Source organism: Callorhinus ursinus, unplaced genomic scaffold (genome assembly GCF_003265705.2).
Source record: "Callorhinus ursinus isolate GAN/ISIS: 27379988/994484 unplaced genomic scaffold, GSC_fseal_2.0 scaffold4, whole genome shotgun sequence".
NCBI classification, from domain to species: domain Eukaryota; kingdom Metazoa; phylum Chordata; class Mammalia; order Carnivora; family Otariidae; genus Callorhinus; species Callorhinus ursinus.
The window spans coordinates 54,817,360-54,834,956 of NW_027397066.1; the positions used below are offsets into that span (position 1 = coordinate 54,817,360).

The 17,597-nt window shown below is 36.7% G+C and overlaps 1 protein-coding gene and 1 pseudogene across 1 annotated transcript in view; one reads left to right on the forward strand and one right to left on the reverse strand.

Annotated features, from left to right (window-relative positions):
- Positions 1-17,597, reverse strand: part of LOC112836037 (transmembrane protease serine 11F) — a 111,780-nt gene that overhangs the window by 22,271 nt on the left and 71,912 nt on the right. Inside the window, exons 2-3 of the mRNA XM_073891254.1 lie at positions 8,820-8,971; positions 6,988-7,106 (exon numbers count right to left, since the gene is read on the reverse strand). Coding sequence (XP_073747355.1) covers positions 6,988-7,106; positions 8,820-8,971 — 271 coding nt within the window. The remainder of the gene's footprint in view (positions 1-6,987; positions 7,107-8,819; positions 8,972-17,597) is intronic.
- On the forward strand, positions 916-1,631 carry LOC112835830 (CUE domain-containing protein 2 pseudogene; annotated as a pseudogene).

Here is a 17,597-nt window from a genome sequence, read left to right on the forward strand (position 1 = left end):
CTTCCTTCCTTCCTTCCTTCCTTCCTTCCTTCCTTCCTTCCTTCCTTTTTTCCTACCTTTGACTTGTTCATTGGGTTTCTGCTACTTTCTACTCACTCAAACTGTCCCATTTATTAAGTGAATTTACAGAGCAAATGGGTACATTCCTAGAAACATGCAATCTACCAAAACTAAGCCATGAAGATACAAGAAATCTGAAGAGACCGATAACAGAAAGGAAATTAAACCAATAATCAATAATCTTGCAACAAAGGAAAGTCCAGGACCAGATGACTTTACTGGGGAACCCTACCAAACATTTCTTGAATTGTTGAATTCTTGAATTCAATCATCTCAAACTCTTCCAAAAAATTGAAGAGGAAGAAATACTTCTAAACTCATTTTATGAGGCCAGCATTCCCCTGATACCAGAGCCAGATAAGGAGACTACAAGAAAAGTACAGGTCAATATTCCTGATAAAATATAGATGCAAAAATCAAACAAAATCCTAACGAACCAAATTCAACAGCACATAAAAGGATCATACACCATGATCAAGTGAGATTTATCCCTGGAACACAAGGATGATTCAACATAAGTACATTGATAAATGTAATACACCACATTGACAGAATGAAGAATAAAAATCACATGATCATCTTAATGGGGACAGAAGCATTTGATAAAATCCAACATCCTTTCATGATTAAAAACTCTTAAAAAATTAGGCATGTACCTTAACATAGTAAAGGCCATATATGACAAGTCCACAGTTAACATACTCAATGGTAAAAAGCTGAAAACTTTTCCTTTAATCAGAAACAAGACAAAGATGCCCATTCTCAACACTCCTATTCAATCCAGTGCTAAAAATCTCAGCCAGAGCAATCAGGTAAGAAAAACAAAAGCCATCCAAATCAGAATGGAAGAAGTGAAATTCATCCTCCTTTGATATGGAGGACTTCACCGAGAGGATGATGGCCTATGTGCCTGGCTTTGCTCACATTCCAAGGGGGTACGATAGGGGATATGATGTAGAAGCTCTTAGGGCAGTTGAGTGGTGCCAGGAAAGAAGAGAACCTGCAAACTCAGAGCTCTGAAATCCAAGGTCTAATGCCCATCTCCACATAGCCCCTGCAGTGGCCTGAAAACCTCAAAGAAGAGACCAGGGCTTCTCCTACATGCAGCTGCTGGAGACACCCAGGATGAGGTGCTGAGGAGGAGCTGCTAGGGGAGCATGTACTCTTGGAGGTGCTCCCTCCCTGTTCAGTGGAGCAGGCCCAGGGTGCTGACCAAAGCTCAGGGAGACTTGGAAGAAGTTGTGCAGATGCCAGTAGAAGGGAAGGAGGAGGGACCTCCAACTTGGAATGGCCCCAACCAGGACCTGCCCAGATGCTTCAGAGGCCCTCAAAAGGATGAACTGAAGTCCTTCAACCTGCAGAAGTACATGATGGTGGATAGCACAAAGGATCAGAAGATTTACCAGCCCATAGCTCCCAGGGAGGCCCTTAAGAAGCTGATCCAATACATCAACAACGAGGTAGTGAGCACCAAAGGGGAGTGATTCAAAGTTGTGCAGAACCCTGAGGCCAAGGAGATGAAGGTCACATACATCAACCTAAAACTAGCCAGGAAATACCATTTCCCCTGAGGCATTCACCAGACTCTATCAAAGCCTTTTAGGCTCAGATCCCAGAGGCATGCAGGAGCCCTACACCCCACACAGGGCCTGCCCTAACTCCTGTCCCCCTTCTCTACTCTGCTCTCTACTTCCTTGCCCCACAGTGTTGACCTCCTCTTGGAGCTGCCCATGGGCACAGTAAAGTTTGCCCCAAGGGTGGGTGGGGACAGGGGAAGTAAGGAAACTGGCTTCATAAAAGGAAAGTGAAAGACAAAGAAAAAAATTGCAGTTAAACAAGATAAGAAAACCTTTCACATTTCTGAGAAGGTATTAGCTTAACAGTCTCTGATGATAAAAAATAAAAGGTCAATAAATTGTTGTCATCATAAAAGATATTGGAAATAACCAGAAAACTCCTGCTTGCTTATTATGCACAAATCCACATTGCATAAAATTTTAATTGTATTCATTGTCCTTTGGGAAAGTTGAAGTAGAATGAGATACAGTAAAGAGAAAGGAAAATAAAATACTCAAGGATTTGGAGGTATTCTTATGGAAGGACATTTAGTTTTGATTCTAAAAACTAGTTGTTAATTTTGAAATGGTAAACTTTGATTACATGCAAAATAAGGAGACTTTTGTCCAAAGTGGCAGATTGACTATATATCTCCTTTTTTGAAAACCCATTAAAATTATGTTAAACATATGAAAATGGAGATAAATCTGTAACACTGACAAAAACCAAAAAGATTTCTTTAGTAGGTGACGGATTCAATGCTTTTCCTGAACTCAACAAATGAAGGAAAAATAACTAATAAAGTAAGATGAGGGAAGTCACATACTGGAACAGCATTTTTCACCCTCAGCAGTATTGACATTTTGGACCAGATAAGTCTTTGTTGTAGGGAGCTATCTTGTGACTTGTAGGGTGTTTTGCAGCACTCCTGGCCAGTAGATACTAGATGCAAGGAGCACTCCTCCTTCCAGTGTGACAACCAAAAAATGTCTCCAGGAATTGCCAAATATCCTTTGGGAGACAAAACTGTCCCTGATTGAGAACCCCTGGACCAGACTATGAGTCACAGAAAAGCAGCCAAGAAGAAAGTCTATCTTGCTTTAAAAACTTTAGGAGAGACTCAGCACTTAGAAATACCAAATACAAAAAAGAAAGGACATGAAAAGGGATTACAAAAACCAGTCATATTTCTATATACCAGTAAAAACCAGTAAGAAAATGTTCTTTAAAAAGATACGAATTAACAATGACAAAAAAGAACCTCTAATATTAAATCTAACCAAAGATGCACAAGACCTTTAACAAAAACATTTTAAAGCTTTATTGAAATACAGTAAATATGTATAAATAAATGAAGATGTCAATTATTTCTCTAGACCTCTAGATTTGAAGCAAGCTAAATAAAAATTCCAATATGAAGGTGTGTGTGTGTGTGTGTGTGTGTGTGTGTGTGTGTATTACTTGATATGGAAAAGAAAAGGGTCAAGAATAACCAAGACATACCTGGAGAAGATGGTGACAAATTCAGGTGTACTGGGTTGAATGGTGGCCCCCTAAAAAGATATGTCTGTCTGGGAATATGTGAATGTGACCTTATTTGGCAGAGTCTTTGCAGATTCTACATTAAGGATCTCAAGATAAGACCAATGTGGGTTATCCAGGAACATCCTGAATCTAATGATTCTAGTCTAATAATCTAATGTCCTTATTGTACTGGAGAAACACAGAGGAAAAGGTCAAGATGGAGACAGAGATTGCAGCTATGTAGCTGCATGTCAAGGACTGCCTGAAGTTACCAGAAGCTGAAAGAGGCAAAGAAAGATTCCTCCCTAGTGCTTTCCAAGGGAGCCAGCACTGTTGATACTTTGATTTCAGATTTCTGGCTTCCATAACTGAGAGAATATATTTCTATTGTTTTAAGCCACTAGTTTATGGTAATTTGGTACAGCAACACTAGATAATTAATATAACAGGTATCAACACTTATTGTCAAACTATAGAGGTTAAAACATTGTAATATTGACACAATGCAAAACAAGCTGATCAATGGAACAGAATAGAGAGCACAGCAACATCCCAATTCACACGTGGAAACTTGATTTGTGGCAGAGATGGCATGGTAGATCATCCAAGAAAAGACGGACTGCTCAATCAGTGGTGCTAAGAGAAATGTTTATTCATATAGGGGGAAGAATGAAATTAAATCCTTAAGTCAAACACATATGCAAATATCAATTCCATGTAGAATAAAAAAGGCTTAAATGCAAAAAGGAAAAACGATTTTTTTTAAGACAGTGGTATCAGGATCAGAAAGGATTTCTTATACAAACACAAAGAATACTAATAATAATAGAAAAGAATGATGTATTTAACTATATTAAAATTTAGAACACTGTTCATTTAAATATATTATAAAGAAAATGAAAAGCCAAGCCACAAAATGGAAAAAGATTCATTTCCCAAAATGAAGGATTCATTTCCCAAAAAACGTTTCTAAGAATAAATTAAAAGACAAAAATATAATAGGAAATGGCATATTAACTGTATGTTAAGTAAAAAGAAAAAGAAAAAAAGAAATGGGCAAAAAATCATGAGTAGCTATTGATAAAGGACAAAATACTAATGGTTGATAACCACTGATGAACATTATTAATAATAGGGAAAATGCAAATTAAATTCACAATGAGTTACTATTATACATACATACATACCAGTTTGGCAAAAGTCAATTTTGTTGAAAATTTTGATGAAGAGGTAGGGCAACATGAATTCACTCCCTGTTGGTGGTGGTGTCAAATGTCTACAAACCCCCCGGAAAACCATTGATCAGAATCTGCTGAAGTTGAGTCTGAGCAAAACCTATGACCCAGCAAACCATCTACTTGGTTTATGACCTGGGGAGGCTCTTGCACATGCACTAGGAATGCATGCACTAATCTGCAAGGATGTTAATTAGCTGCATTGTTCATAATTATAAAAGTGAAAATAGCTGAAATATTTGTCAACCTTAGAATGAATTAATAAATAGCAGTATATTCTTTCTAGGGCATTCTACACTGAAGTGAAAAATAAATGATGTAGCTATAGTTACATGCATAAAATGGGAATATCTCAAAGACATAATGTTGAGGGAAATAATGAAATCACAGAAAGATATGATTATATTTACATAAATTTCAAAAGAGGAAAAATTGCATAATATGCTATTTGAGTGTGCATACCTCGGTGATAAAACCACAGAGTGATTAAATCCAAATTCAAAACAGTTTTTAACTATGAAGAAGAGAGAAAAAAGAACATATAGAGGTCTCAGAGGTACTGGTAAAGTTCTATTTCTGAAATTTGATGGTAGGTTCTTGGATATTCACTTTAAAATGTTTTACACACTTTCTAAAGCATAATGATATCCCAACAAAAATGAATGAAAGAAAAAATACCAAATACCAAGACATATCATTATGATATTTCAGAAAACAAAAATAGAGTACAAAAGTTTCTAGAAAAAGAATAGATTACTTAAAAAGAAACACAATTTCTCATCAGCTGCAGTGATAGAGTAATAAAAATGAAGCAAGGCCTCAGATGGTCTGAGGGGAAGTGATTTTTCAATGTACAGGTTTACATTCAAACTGTCATTTGAGTAGACTGTAGTAAAAGGATTTTTCAACATAAAATAATTCAGAAATGTTACCTCCCATGCACTTTTTTTCTTAAGGAAGGTGCTTGAGGACATAACCCACCATATCAAGGAAAATATGAGATGCAAGAAGCAATGGCTCTCATACACTAGAGCAGTCCTGTCTGGACCCAGGTTACCTCTCTGAAGTGGACCTAGAAAGCAACCAGTTCAAATTGAAGCAGAAAGCATAAAGTTTTGAGAAAGAATTAAAGAAATAAAGAAATAGTGAGACTTTGGACATATCTGAGGATATAGTAAAATGGTAGAGGACTTAAAATAAATGAGTGAGTTCTACTCAAAATTGCTTTTGGGAATATTCTCGTGTGGCAACCCAATTGTAAAAAGCACTGTTTTGTTAAATGACAAACACTATTTAAGTAGCTATGGAAATGAAAATACTATTCATTGGTTTTCAATATTTAGAATCAACCTATATAAAGATTAACTAAATAAAATGAATACTTTCCTACATTGTTAATATGCCAGAGAAAGACAAGTATGATGAGTGAAGGGTTGAAGTGCTAAAGTCATCTTTTAATTGAGCTAATCATAAATAATCATACTAATTCAGTCTTCTTTCTATAGAGCTATTACTTCACTGTTCCAGAATAACTCTCATAAGCTTTAAGGAGAACACTCTAGGCTAATGTACTGGGTTTTACTAAACAAATCTATGGTCTCCACAGACATGCTTTTCATGGGACAAAAAATGGAAGACTATTTGACTTTCTGCTATGACAGGTAAAGACTTAGCTTGTCTAACATACTCTGAAAATTAGAAATTAGAAATGCCTTGATGAATGCAGTTTTCAAGGGAAACCATGAGAGGCATAACTAGATTTGAGACTGATATCAAAAATTTTAGACACGGGAGCACCTGGGTGGCTCATTCAGTTAAGCGTCTTTCTCTTGATTTTGGCTCAGGTCATGATCTCAGGATGGGGAGATCCAGCCCTCACTGGGCTCTGTGCTGGGCATGAAGCCTGCTTAAGATTCTCTCTCTCCCAGGCGCCTGGGTGGCTCAGTTGGTTAAGCGACTGCCTTCAGCTCAGGTCATGATCCTGGAGTCCCGCGATCGAGTCCCACATGGGGCTCCCTCCTCCGCAGGGAGTCTGCTTCTCCCTCTGACCCTCTTCCCTCTCGTGCTCTCTATCTCTCATTCTCTCTCTCTCAAATAAATAAATAAGATATTTAAAAAAAAAAAGATTCTCTCTCTCCCTCTGTCCCTCCCTGCCTCACTCCCTCTTTCTCTCTCTCTCAAAAAAAAAAAAAAATTGCAGATGCACATTTTGTATGTGATGCTTTACATGCTTTTAAAACATAATAAATAAAATGATAAGGCAAACATGGCAATCATATATTCTTATGTTAAAAAAGTTTAAGGAAAATGAACCAGCACAGAAAATCAAGAATTAAAAATCAGAAGAATGTCTGTTTCAACCAACAGTTTTCTTAGTTGTTAATTCGTAGCCTACTCTAATCTATGTGCGTTTAATTGTATATAACATTATTCAAAATATTTTACATATATTGAGTTATTTACTCCTCACAACCATATGGCTTAGATATTATCTACATTTTACAGAAGAAGAGATTGAGGCATTCGGAGAGGCTAGGTTCTTATAGCAACCAAACTGAAAGTGAAACAGAAAAACACATTCATAAACTTTTAAAATTTCTATTAAGCTTACCATTCTCTCAATCTGATGACTCCTTTCTATAAACTCTTTTGAGCTTTTCATTCCATAATTTTCTTTGTATTTTATATTTGTGATTTTAAAAGAGGCAAGGTAATAGAATGACTTATCATCTGAAAGGTAACATAAACAAAAGATTCATGCTTAAATATAATGTTTTTTGCCCCCCAACCCCAGGAAATAGGTTTACTATAGTGCAGTTTATTTCTTCTTGGTACCAAAGTTATTGCGGACATTTTTCAAATATTTTGTAATTTTATCATTGTATCCAGCTAAAATAGAAAATTCAGGCCTCCAAGTACACTTTCAGAATACCTCTTTTACAGTGTTTATACATATCAAAATTTTCATACAATTGGACATGCAATATGGACAATAAGTATTGAAAGCAATTGCTGAAAGTCATGTAAAAATTATCAGTTTCCTCAAAGAATTGTAACATAGGTATATCTTAGGTAAGCTGTATTATGAAGATATATTGAAGAGGTTATCAGTTTTTTCCATGCTACTAATAAGTATTAGTATTTATTGTTTTATTGTTTCCACTTTTTGCCTATTCACTTCTCAATTCTCTGCAGTCTACTCTTGACATACCCCTGAAACTTCCATTGTCAAGGACAACAGTCGTAATATCGAATAGCTACCTTTTTTCCTTTCTTTTTTTTTTTTTAAATCTTGATTGTTTTGCAGCTTTAATCATATTCCCTGAAACCCCATCTTAGGCTTTGTGGAGCCATATTCTAACTTTCTTTCTCCCCTGGACACACCTTTTCAGTGACCTTGGAGAACTCTTTTTATTTCTGCTTATTTCCTTAGCAACCTACTGTTCTATCCTTGCCCTGTTCATGTAAATAACCCTTTCTGGGTGATCCTAACAGTGATGGCCTCAACCATCAACTATTTGCTGATGTTAAAAGATCAACTAAATTGGGGCACCTGGGTGGCTCGGTTGGTTAAGCGCCTGCCTTCAGCTCAGGTCATGATCCCGGGGTCCTGGGATAGGGCTCCCTGCTCAGCAGGGAGTTTGCTTGTCCCTCTCCCTCTGCCCTCCCCTCCCCCAACTCATGCTGACCCCCTCTCTTTTGCTCTCAAATAAATAAAATCTTTAAAATAAATCAACTGGGGCACATTTACATTTTCAAGAGTTTATTTGAGCAAATAGTGATTCCAGTTATGCAACACCAAACCAAAAGTGATTAGGAGTCTTCCACCAACAGGAGTGAGGGGAGATTTGTATAGAGAAGATGCAGAAGCAAAGCAAGGAAATTATTTGATTGCCTATAGCTTAAGCAGTTGCCTTATACTGGTTTTGGAAAAAAAAAGTCATATGAAACTCAGCACATGATGTGATTTGTCTTTATTCTAAAGATTAAGCTTTTCACTCTTCTTTCTCATTTTAAAACTATATTGCTTTTAAAGATTTTTATTTATTTGAGAGAGAAGGCAAGAGAGAGAGAGTGCACACTAGCAGGGGCAAGGGCAGAGGGAGAGGGAGAAGCAGACTCCCAGCTGAACAGGGAGCTTGATCCTAGGGTCATGACCTGAACCGGAAGGCAGATGCTTAACTGACTGAGCCACCCAGGCACCCCAAAACTCTTATCGCTTTTAGATGTGTCTATCCATGTAATAATGTTTATCGCAAGCTTCATTGGCTGGAAATATGTAACACTGAACTCAATACTGGAGCAAACAATAAGTTAACATCAATAAGAGATTAGTAATTAAAATTTTAATATCATGCAAATAGCATTTTTTATACAAGAGAGAATTTCAAGATATTAAGTCATAGAACACTTAAGCAATAGAAATGTGACCTGGATACTTACCCTCAACAACAAAATGAGTAACAATACCAATTGCAATTCCTATGATTGCTACAATTGCCAATGTGAAAAGAGCTACACGTATAGGATCCCAAAATTGCTGTCTTCTTTGATATTCAGCCCGTGGGTAATCAGCTTCTGAAAATTCAACTGGTCTGTGATAATAGAAACAAAAAGTAAGACAATAAGAAAGTCATTATGATTCCACTTTATGTCCACTTGTTATGTTCCTCTAAGAAAATAGTTTATACTGCTAACTAATAATAGGATACTTAGATCTTGAAAAGAACACAAAGCTTTAATTTGTATATGCTTTCCCAATACCCCAATCACAATATAAATTTTGGTTAAAGTTCTACCGATGTTGACATTCAAGTGAGAATATCTTCCTACAGCATTTTGTCTGACATATTGGCAATTTGAAATTTGAAGGGTGAAACACAAAGACTTACTTACTAAAAAGGTAATTTCTAAATAAAATTTTCATATTTTAATAAGGGCATTGCTAGCAACAGTTGTACAATAATCTCATCAATTCTACTTGATTAAAAATTAAAAAATTAATATGAATACTTTTTTAATGACCTTAAAATTTTTCTTAATGATTTCTTTTAAAAGTAGCAACATTACTTTCGAAACCCTGATCATGTTTTTTTGCATTTTTTAACACCTCCCAAGGAAATCACAAATTGTGAATTGTACTTGATAAGACTCTAGTCCCCAAGAAAACTATTTCCACTTGACTTTTACCTATCCCTACTCATGTATTACCTCCCCACTCAAAATATCTTGTTACTAAGATTATCATTTTCCAACTTGAAAGTTGGCATTTATTTACTTTATTTTCCAAATCCTTGAATAACATTCAATATTTAATATCTTGCAAGTGAGATACTTTTATGTTTTTATATTTTTAATTTTATTTAATAATATTTATTTTAAACTTTATTCATTAAATGAGATAATAGAAAGTTCTTAGAATAGTACCTACCACATTACAACAATTTCAGGAGCAGTTCTAGATGCCTAGAGATATAAAGATTTTAAGATATACTCTTTGCCTGTTAGAAACTCACTCTTTACAAGAAGATACAGATGTGGAAATAAGTAATTAATATATAGTATGAAATGTGAGAAAATAAAACTTGGTGCAAGAATAGAAAGTAATTAACTTTTTGGAGGTCTGTGTCAGGATATTTTATCAAGAAGGTGACATGATTAAACTTTGAGTGTTAAAAGTTCTCCAGGCATAAAAAAGGAGAAAAGAACAGAAAAAATAACATGTGCAACAAAAGGGGGGTGCTAAGGTTGTGAAACGGTATTCATTACTAATACAGTGGTCCCCTTTTTTTTCACCTGGGATATGTTCTGAAAACCCCAGTGGATGCCTGGAATTGTGAATAGTGCCAAACCCTATGTTTTTTTCTATACATACATATCTATGATAAAGTTTATTTTATAAATAAGGCATAGTAAGAGATTGACAATAATAATAAAATAGAGCAATTATAAAAATATTCTATAATAAAAGTTATGTATATATGGTCTCACTCTTTCAAAATACCTTACTGTGCTGTGCTCATTCTTCTTGTAATGATGTAAGGTGAAAAACGCCTATGTGATGAGATGATGTGAGATGAATGACATAAGCACTGTGACTAGCATTAGGCTACTACTACCTTCTGACAAGTCAGAAGGAGGATCATCTGCTTCAGGTTGACCATAGGTAACTGAAAAGACAGAAAGTAAAATCTCGAATAAACAGGGGGTGTGGGGGGTGCTACTAGAGTTAATACTGGGAGTGAAAATACTGCTTTTGCCCTCAAAGAATTTATGGTGTCCAAAGTATGTGCATGATTGCATGTTTTCTCGGCACTGCTGTACTAGAAAGAGGATATGCTAAGGCTGGTGGACTGATTGGGTCATGAGGAGTCCCATAACCCAAAGTAAAAAGTTTGAACTTGACTCTGCAGAAGATGGGGAGCCAATAAAAGTTTTAATCAGACTGAGAATTTAGAATAATCACAGGATGAGGATTAGAGCAGGAGTGCAGACAGGAAGACCAGTTTAGAGGTTATTTTGAAGATCCAGGAGAAAGATGGAGAGGATGGTGAGGACCTGAGCCAAGCCTGAAGCAGTGGGGTGGAGAGGAGATGGATTTAGCTCCAATTCTTGATTTTTGTTGGCTGATTACTTAGTTGTGGGATAAGGAAAGGATTAATGGCTCCCTTGTTTTGATGTCCAGGTAAATGATTGTGCCTTCTGGCAAGATGAGAAAGATGAAAGGAAAAGACAGTCATTTCAATTCAGACATCAATGTTGTTAATAGTGACCAATGTGCTGTCCTTACACTTGGGTCTGAGCCAGATGGAAAGTACCCGTTTTATGCCCTTTTCTCTTTGACTTATTTTATTTTAGCTGTGTCACTGACATCTGTTTGCATGACTCTAATAAAAGCAACTGTTAAGGTTGGCACCACATAGCCCAGAATAAACAAATTTATTAATATCCCCGTACACAATATCTCCTTCCTCACCCTAATTAAAGTCTCCATATACAAAATCTATGGTATTAAGTGTTCTTGATATTTAGATTGTGGATATTTTGGTTCATGCATTTTTTTCTCACTTCTTTTTTTCCTAAGTTTTGTCAATTTGGTTGTTTTTACCTGAGCCCTTCAAGATGCAAGAAATGACAAGAATCAAATTCTATCAAATTTGGGGGGTTGTAGACACACACTAAGTCATGATAACATTGCATCATGGTAAAGAAGATTTTTTTATTCCTGACATAAATGTTGCTGCTTTTTGAGTAAATGAATGATGAATGAAAGGGACACAGTCTAGATCCTAGATCTGAAAAATCATTTGCATACAAAAGCTAAAGATTTCTGAGACACAGCTGTTGGTTCCAGTTCAAGATGGCAACCCAGGAGGATCCTAAGCTTATTTTCTCTCACTGGCACATAGAACCTACAGCTACATATGGAACAATAAACTCTGAAAAAACCTGAAAACTACTTGAACGACTACTGCACTTCAGAAAGTGAGAATGAAACCTCATGGAAGTGGGTAGGAGAAGCTGAGATATAATCTCACCATAAACCCCACCCCTGGCATGGTGCCACAAAGGGGAGGGAACTCAAAACCTAGAGCTTATCCCTGAGGAGTGAAGGGTTTGAATCCCACAATGAGCGCCCCAACTTTTAAAACCTGAGAGAGGAGTCCCCAAAACGTCTAACTTTGAAAACCAGCCAGGCTCACCTTCACAAGACCCACGAGTTTGTAGCAAATGGAGAATGGCTCTGAAAGAGCTCCCCAGCAACTCTTCCACCCCCAGAGCCCAGCGATTTCATTCTTATGACTTAACTTAGGTAGATATAGCAGACTAACTGCATTATCCCAGACCCAAACGATGTACATAAAAAGTCAATCTTATACTTTTCTCTGCAGACAGCCTTACAAATGCTCTGACGAAGAGAACAAACACAACCTCTAATACACCCCCCCTCCAACATGCCACTTTTGTAGATTAACAATTAAATCTCAGAGTTATGTCTTCTTTTAGAGGCAGGCTCTTTGATGATAAGCACTGTAATCACACCTAAATAAATAGGTGAGAAAACTTGCCTCCTCTAAATAACTAGTTGCAATAAGCTCTAAGATTATTATATCAAAAATGGCTGACTACTGGACATGTGACATTTATCAGAGAGTTCAGTCTTGAACTTTTAGGAAGTTTATTTAAGCAACTGAAATTGAGTTGCTTTTCCCCGGTTTCTTTTACAGAACTTTTCTTAAAATGAATGCTTTTATAACAGATTAATTGAGGTTCTAACTAGTTTAAGTAGAAGTTTTCAGAAAGAAGTAGGCCATCTTTATTATATATTTGCACATTAAATGGCATGTGTGTCTTTTATGTTAGGCACAATGTATGATTAAGACATCTCCCAGTCTCTCAGACCTCAGCCTCCATATATCTTTTAGATTATTGCTCTTAATGTGAGAATCAGTGGAACAAATCTGTTAAAAAACCATAAAATATGGAAAAATTATAGTATTTTTGACTAGATTAAGGAATAATGAATTATAAATAAATGATAAAAATGAAGATAGCTCATTTGTGTCTAAATTATTCTTATTCCAGAATTCTCAAATTTAATCCATTTGTATCCTTTTAAAGAGTTAAATTGAAATATATGTAAGCCAGGGCACCTGGGTGGCTCAGTTGGTTAAGCATCTGCCTTTGGCTCAGGTCATGATCCCAGGGTCCTGGGACTGAGTCCCACGTAGGGCTCCCCCTTAGTGGGGAGCCTGTTTCTCCCTCTGCCTGCCACTCCCCCTGCTTGTGCTCTCTCTCTCCCTCCCTTCCTCCCTCTCTGTCAAATAAATAAATAAAATCGTTCTTAAAAAAAGAAATATATGTAAGTGTATGCAGTTCAGGTGGACTGTACCAGTCACAAGAGGACACTTACATGATAAAAGGTATCCCCAAACGAGAGTAAAACTTCCTTAATCACCAAACACTGCTACTAGATATTATCGAGATGGACTAATTAAAAGTCAGATGGCAAAAGGGTTAATTTTTAAATTCATAATTGGAATTTATTTTCTGCCTGTCGTTTTGCTTGGACTTAAGCCACTAATCTGAGACACTTTGTAGCATGTGTTTTGGTATAGTACCCTGTCTCTTTTTAAACTTTAATCTGTTTCAGTTAATTCAGTTATGAAATTGGGATTTGAACCAGTTCATTACTGAAATACACTGACATTGCTTTTCCCATTTCTAGATTTCATATTACAGTTGATGTGTGTGTGTGCTTGATTCTGTAAGGTTATATCACTGGAAAGCAATTATGCTATTATTGAATAATTATTTGTTGGTTTAGCATTGGTGTTGCTATTGGTGTTAGCATTGATAGACTAATTCTCAGCTTCTCTAATCACTAATTGTAATCTGCTTTTCAAGTCACACACACACACACACACACACACACACACACATATATATGTAATAGGCATTTAATAATAACTAATAGGTATATAAATGAAATGTCTCTATTATTTATACTATAGTATTTTATTTGTTGATGCAGAAGCAAAGCTTGGTCTATGCCTTGTAAACTCACTTATCATCTATGTTCTCTGAACTGCACATAGACTAGAAGTTTTTCCAGTACTTTTTTTCTCCCATAGTCTTACTATGTAACTATTGAGTTCATGGTTAAAAGTCCCAAAGTTACATTATCACATTATCATAATAATGACATTTAGTTTATTGATGTACAATATGTCAAGTATTTCTAGACAAAGCTCTACTAGTCCTGAATTTGGAACATACCCAGAGCCACATGATGCATGATCTGGTCAGTAGGATTCCTATATGTCCTTTTGCTATACTTAATTCAATTCTCTTTAAGAAACTTTTATTATGTGCCTAATATATTCCTGGCAGTGGGGATACAAGAATTTGAAAACAAATGCACTTTGTATTCAAGGAGCTTATGGTAGAGTAGAAAGATATAAAATAATAAAATCAGTACAGTGTCATAGGAAAAATAACAGATTTACCAAGTACAGTGATAAGTAAACATGGAGGATTGAATAGTAAAGGTTGTTTAAAAGGAGACAGAAAGGCATACAGGAAAGAATTCTTAGAAGATGTGACGACTGATCAGGGCCCTTGAAGGTCAAGGGTGTTCCTAGCCCGTGATGGTGGTTAAATACAACCTACTCCTCTTTGCTTCTTGCTTGCAAGCAGAACAACTTCTCATTATCATAAAAGCACCTTTTTAAACAGGAATATGACCACAGAATTTATTTGGAAGTCAGAGAAAACTCACCATTGAGTAGTATTTTTCACCACCACTCAAAAAATTGATAAAATCAACAAAAGAAAACAATTCATGCATTTTGGATAGAAGATGAGAAGTAAGAAGAGCTTAAGAGATTTTGGAAAACCATTTTAATGACTTAAACAGTCTAATTTAGTTCAGTTGAGAGTGGTGCAGTTCTTTTTGGGAAATCTCTTTTTATGTGAAGACTTGGCAATACTAGAAAATGTGAATCAAAACATTGGCAAAATAGTGGGTAGTAAAAGAGAGGAGCTCATTGTGTTGTTGCAAAATGGGTTAAGGGGAGTGGGAGATATAGGCTTCAAGTTATGGAATAAGTAAGTCATGGGCATAAAAGGCACTGCATTGGGAATATAGTCAATGATACTGTTGTAACAGTGTTTCATGGTGACAGATGGTAGCTACACTTGTGGTGAGCACAGCATGACATATAGAGAAGTTGACTCACTATATTGTATACCTGAAATTACTGTAACACTGTATGTCAACTATACTTAAGTAAAAAATTACAATCAATCAATCAATAATACAGTTGTTTAAGTAGTGATGACACATATTTTCATGATGAGGCAAAATTCGCTTTAGACTTGGTAAGAATTTTAAAGACTAGGAACACAAATGAAAGGATTCTGGCAAGAAATGCCCTTGGTTTTGTCCAAAAGGCACATGAAAGCATATCCTAAAAAATGTGATGGTAAATGACTAGAGCAACAGAAAGAACTAGCAATGTGGTGGGAAACGAGGGGACTTTCAAGAATGAGTTAGTCATCAAAATCGGGTTCTCTATCAGCTAGACATGACTGGTTTGTCAGGTAATGGAGAAGGGCAAAGTTTCAGAGTGTGGGCAGAAATCAGATAGCACCCTGCTCCTTTGCTGTAATGTGTAATAATGCTATACATTGCAGGGGGATGGGTATGTTAATCCCATTAAATCCTATTTACATAATGAAATAGAATATAAAAACATGTAAGACATTCTAGGATATTGGTGATAATTTCATGGGCTTTCCAAAACTTCCTTTAAAAAATTTTTTAGACCTATGATTTCTAGATCCAGTGTAAGATCTATCCCCCTTATAGCTTATCTTCAAAATCATGATTGCCATTATCTAAGCATCCAAAGGCAACCTCCTCCCATGCTATAATATTAGCAAGGTCAGCTCCACCTCTGTGAAAGCAGCTACATGAACAATAATATTTGGTAATTTAATTCTTACAAATATGGGAAACATTTCCATAGTTTTTGTGTGTTCTTCAAAAATACACAAGGCTCTTCAAAATCTTTTACTTTCTGGATAACTAAAATATTGCATTAAAACGATCACATCTTCTGCCTGAAAAAGATTTTATGGTTATTATGATTGTCAAACACACTGTTAATAAGACACCTTTGATTTCATTCATTCAGTCAACATATGTTCATTGAGCATCTACTTGTTTCAGGCACTATTTTAGGTGGTAGGGATATAGCAGGACCAAAGACATATTCTCTGCCCTCACGTCTCCTGGGGAGGAAGACAGACCGTGAACAAAACATAATCTATATATAAATGTAAAGTGTCCAGTAAGAGAATAGAGAAAGAATGGTGGTGGGTGGGATTTAGGTGATCAGAGGAGCCTCTCTGCAAAGATGACATCCAAGCAGACACAACAAAGTGAAGGATGGAGTCATGCGACTGTCTGAGGGAAAAGTAGTATAAACAAAGGGAACAGTAAGTACTAGTGTCCCGAAGTGGGAACAGATCTGGTATATTGACAGGAGAGTGAGAAGGTCAATGTGACCAGCATGTAGGCACCAAGCAGAAGAGAGAAGCCGAGGTCAGGGAGAGTCACATAACTGTTCATAACCTAGTGAGCCACCATAAGGACTCCTTTATGCTACCCTGAGTGACAAGGGAAACTGTTATAGAGTTTTGATCCGTGGGATGGATGGTCTTTTTAAAAGGATCACTCTGTGGAGAATAGACTGTGGCAGAGGGAGAAGGTAGCATGAAGGGTAAAAGTAAGTAAACTGGTTAGGGGACCACTGCAGACGTTCAGGTGGGAGATGATAGTGGCTTGAACTAGATGTTAGCAGTGAGGATATCAAAATATATCACTGGATTCAGAATATATTTTGAAGGCCTTTCTGATAGACTTTGCTGATGAATTGGTGCAGAATGTGAAAGAGAGTTAAGGAGGATTCCACCGTGTTTAGCCTGAGCAGAGGAAAGAAATATTTTGAAGGGGCTGAGACCTCTTTCTCAAATTAATGCTTACATGGAACTCTCCTGTATAACACTGATTAAACACAGAGCTGTTCTGGAATGGAGAGGATATATGGAACTCTACCAGTATGTAATCTCCTCACTGAGACATTCACAAGAATTAACTGCTAAATTTCACATTGACATACAAACTCTTTAACATAACCCTGAAGATTCCCCATGATGGGGCCCTCTACAGCCGGATCTGTCACACAGCCTCTGACCAGCTCTCTCACATTCAATTCTCCAGCCTTCACCTGTCATGCACCTAAGGAACCCTTTTTCAAGTGGCACCTCTATAGTCTTTTCAACATAGGAAACTCCTGAGCAGGCTTTGACTTGTAAGGAATCAGCAGACAGGTGATGGACATAGACTTGAGCCATTTACTCCCTTTCTCTCACAGGGCCTCAGAAAAGGTAGGCAAAGCTGGGATCTGTAGAAGATAGTCTTGATAAAGAGACCTGCTTCCTCTGAAACTGGTTGCAGATACAAATGTATTAAGTATGGGAGTAGGGATATGAAGACTCCTTTTTTTTTTAAGATTTTATTTATTTAACAGAGAGAGACACAGTGAAAGAGAGAAGACAAGCAGCGGGAGTGGGAGAGAGAGAAGCAGGCAACCTGCCGAGCAGGGAGCCCGATGTGGGGCTCGATCCCAGGACCCTCGGATCATGACCTGA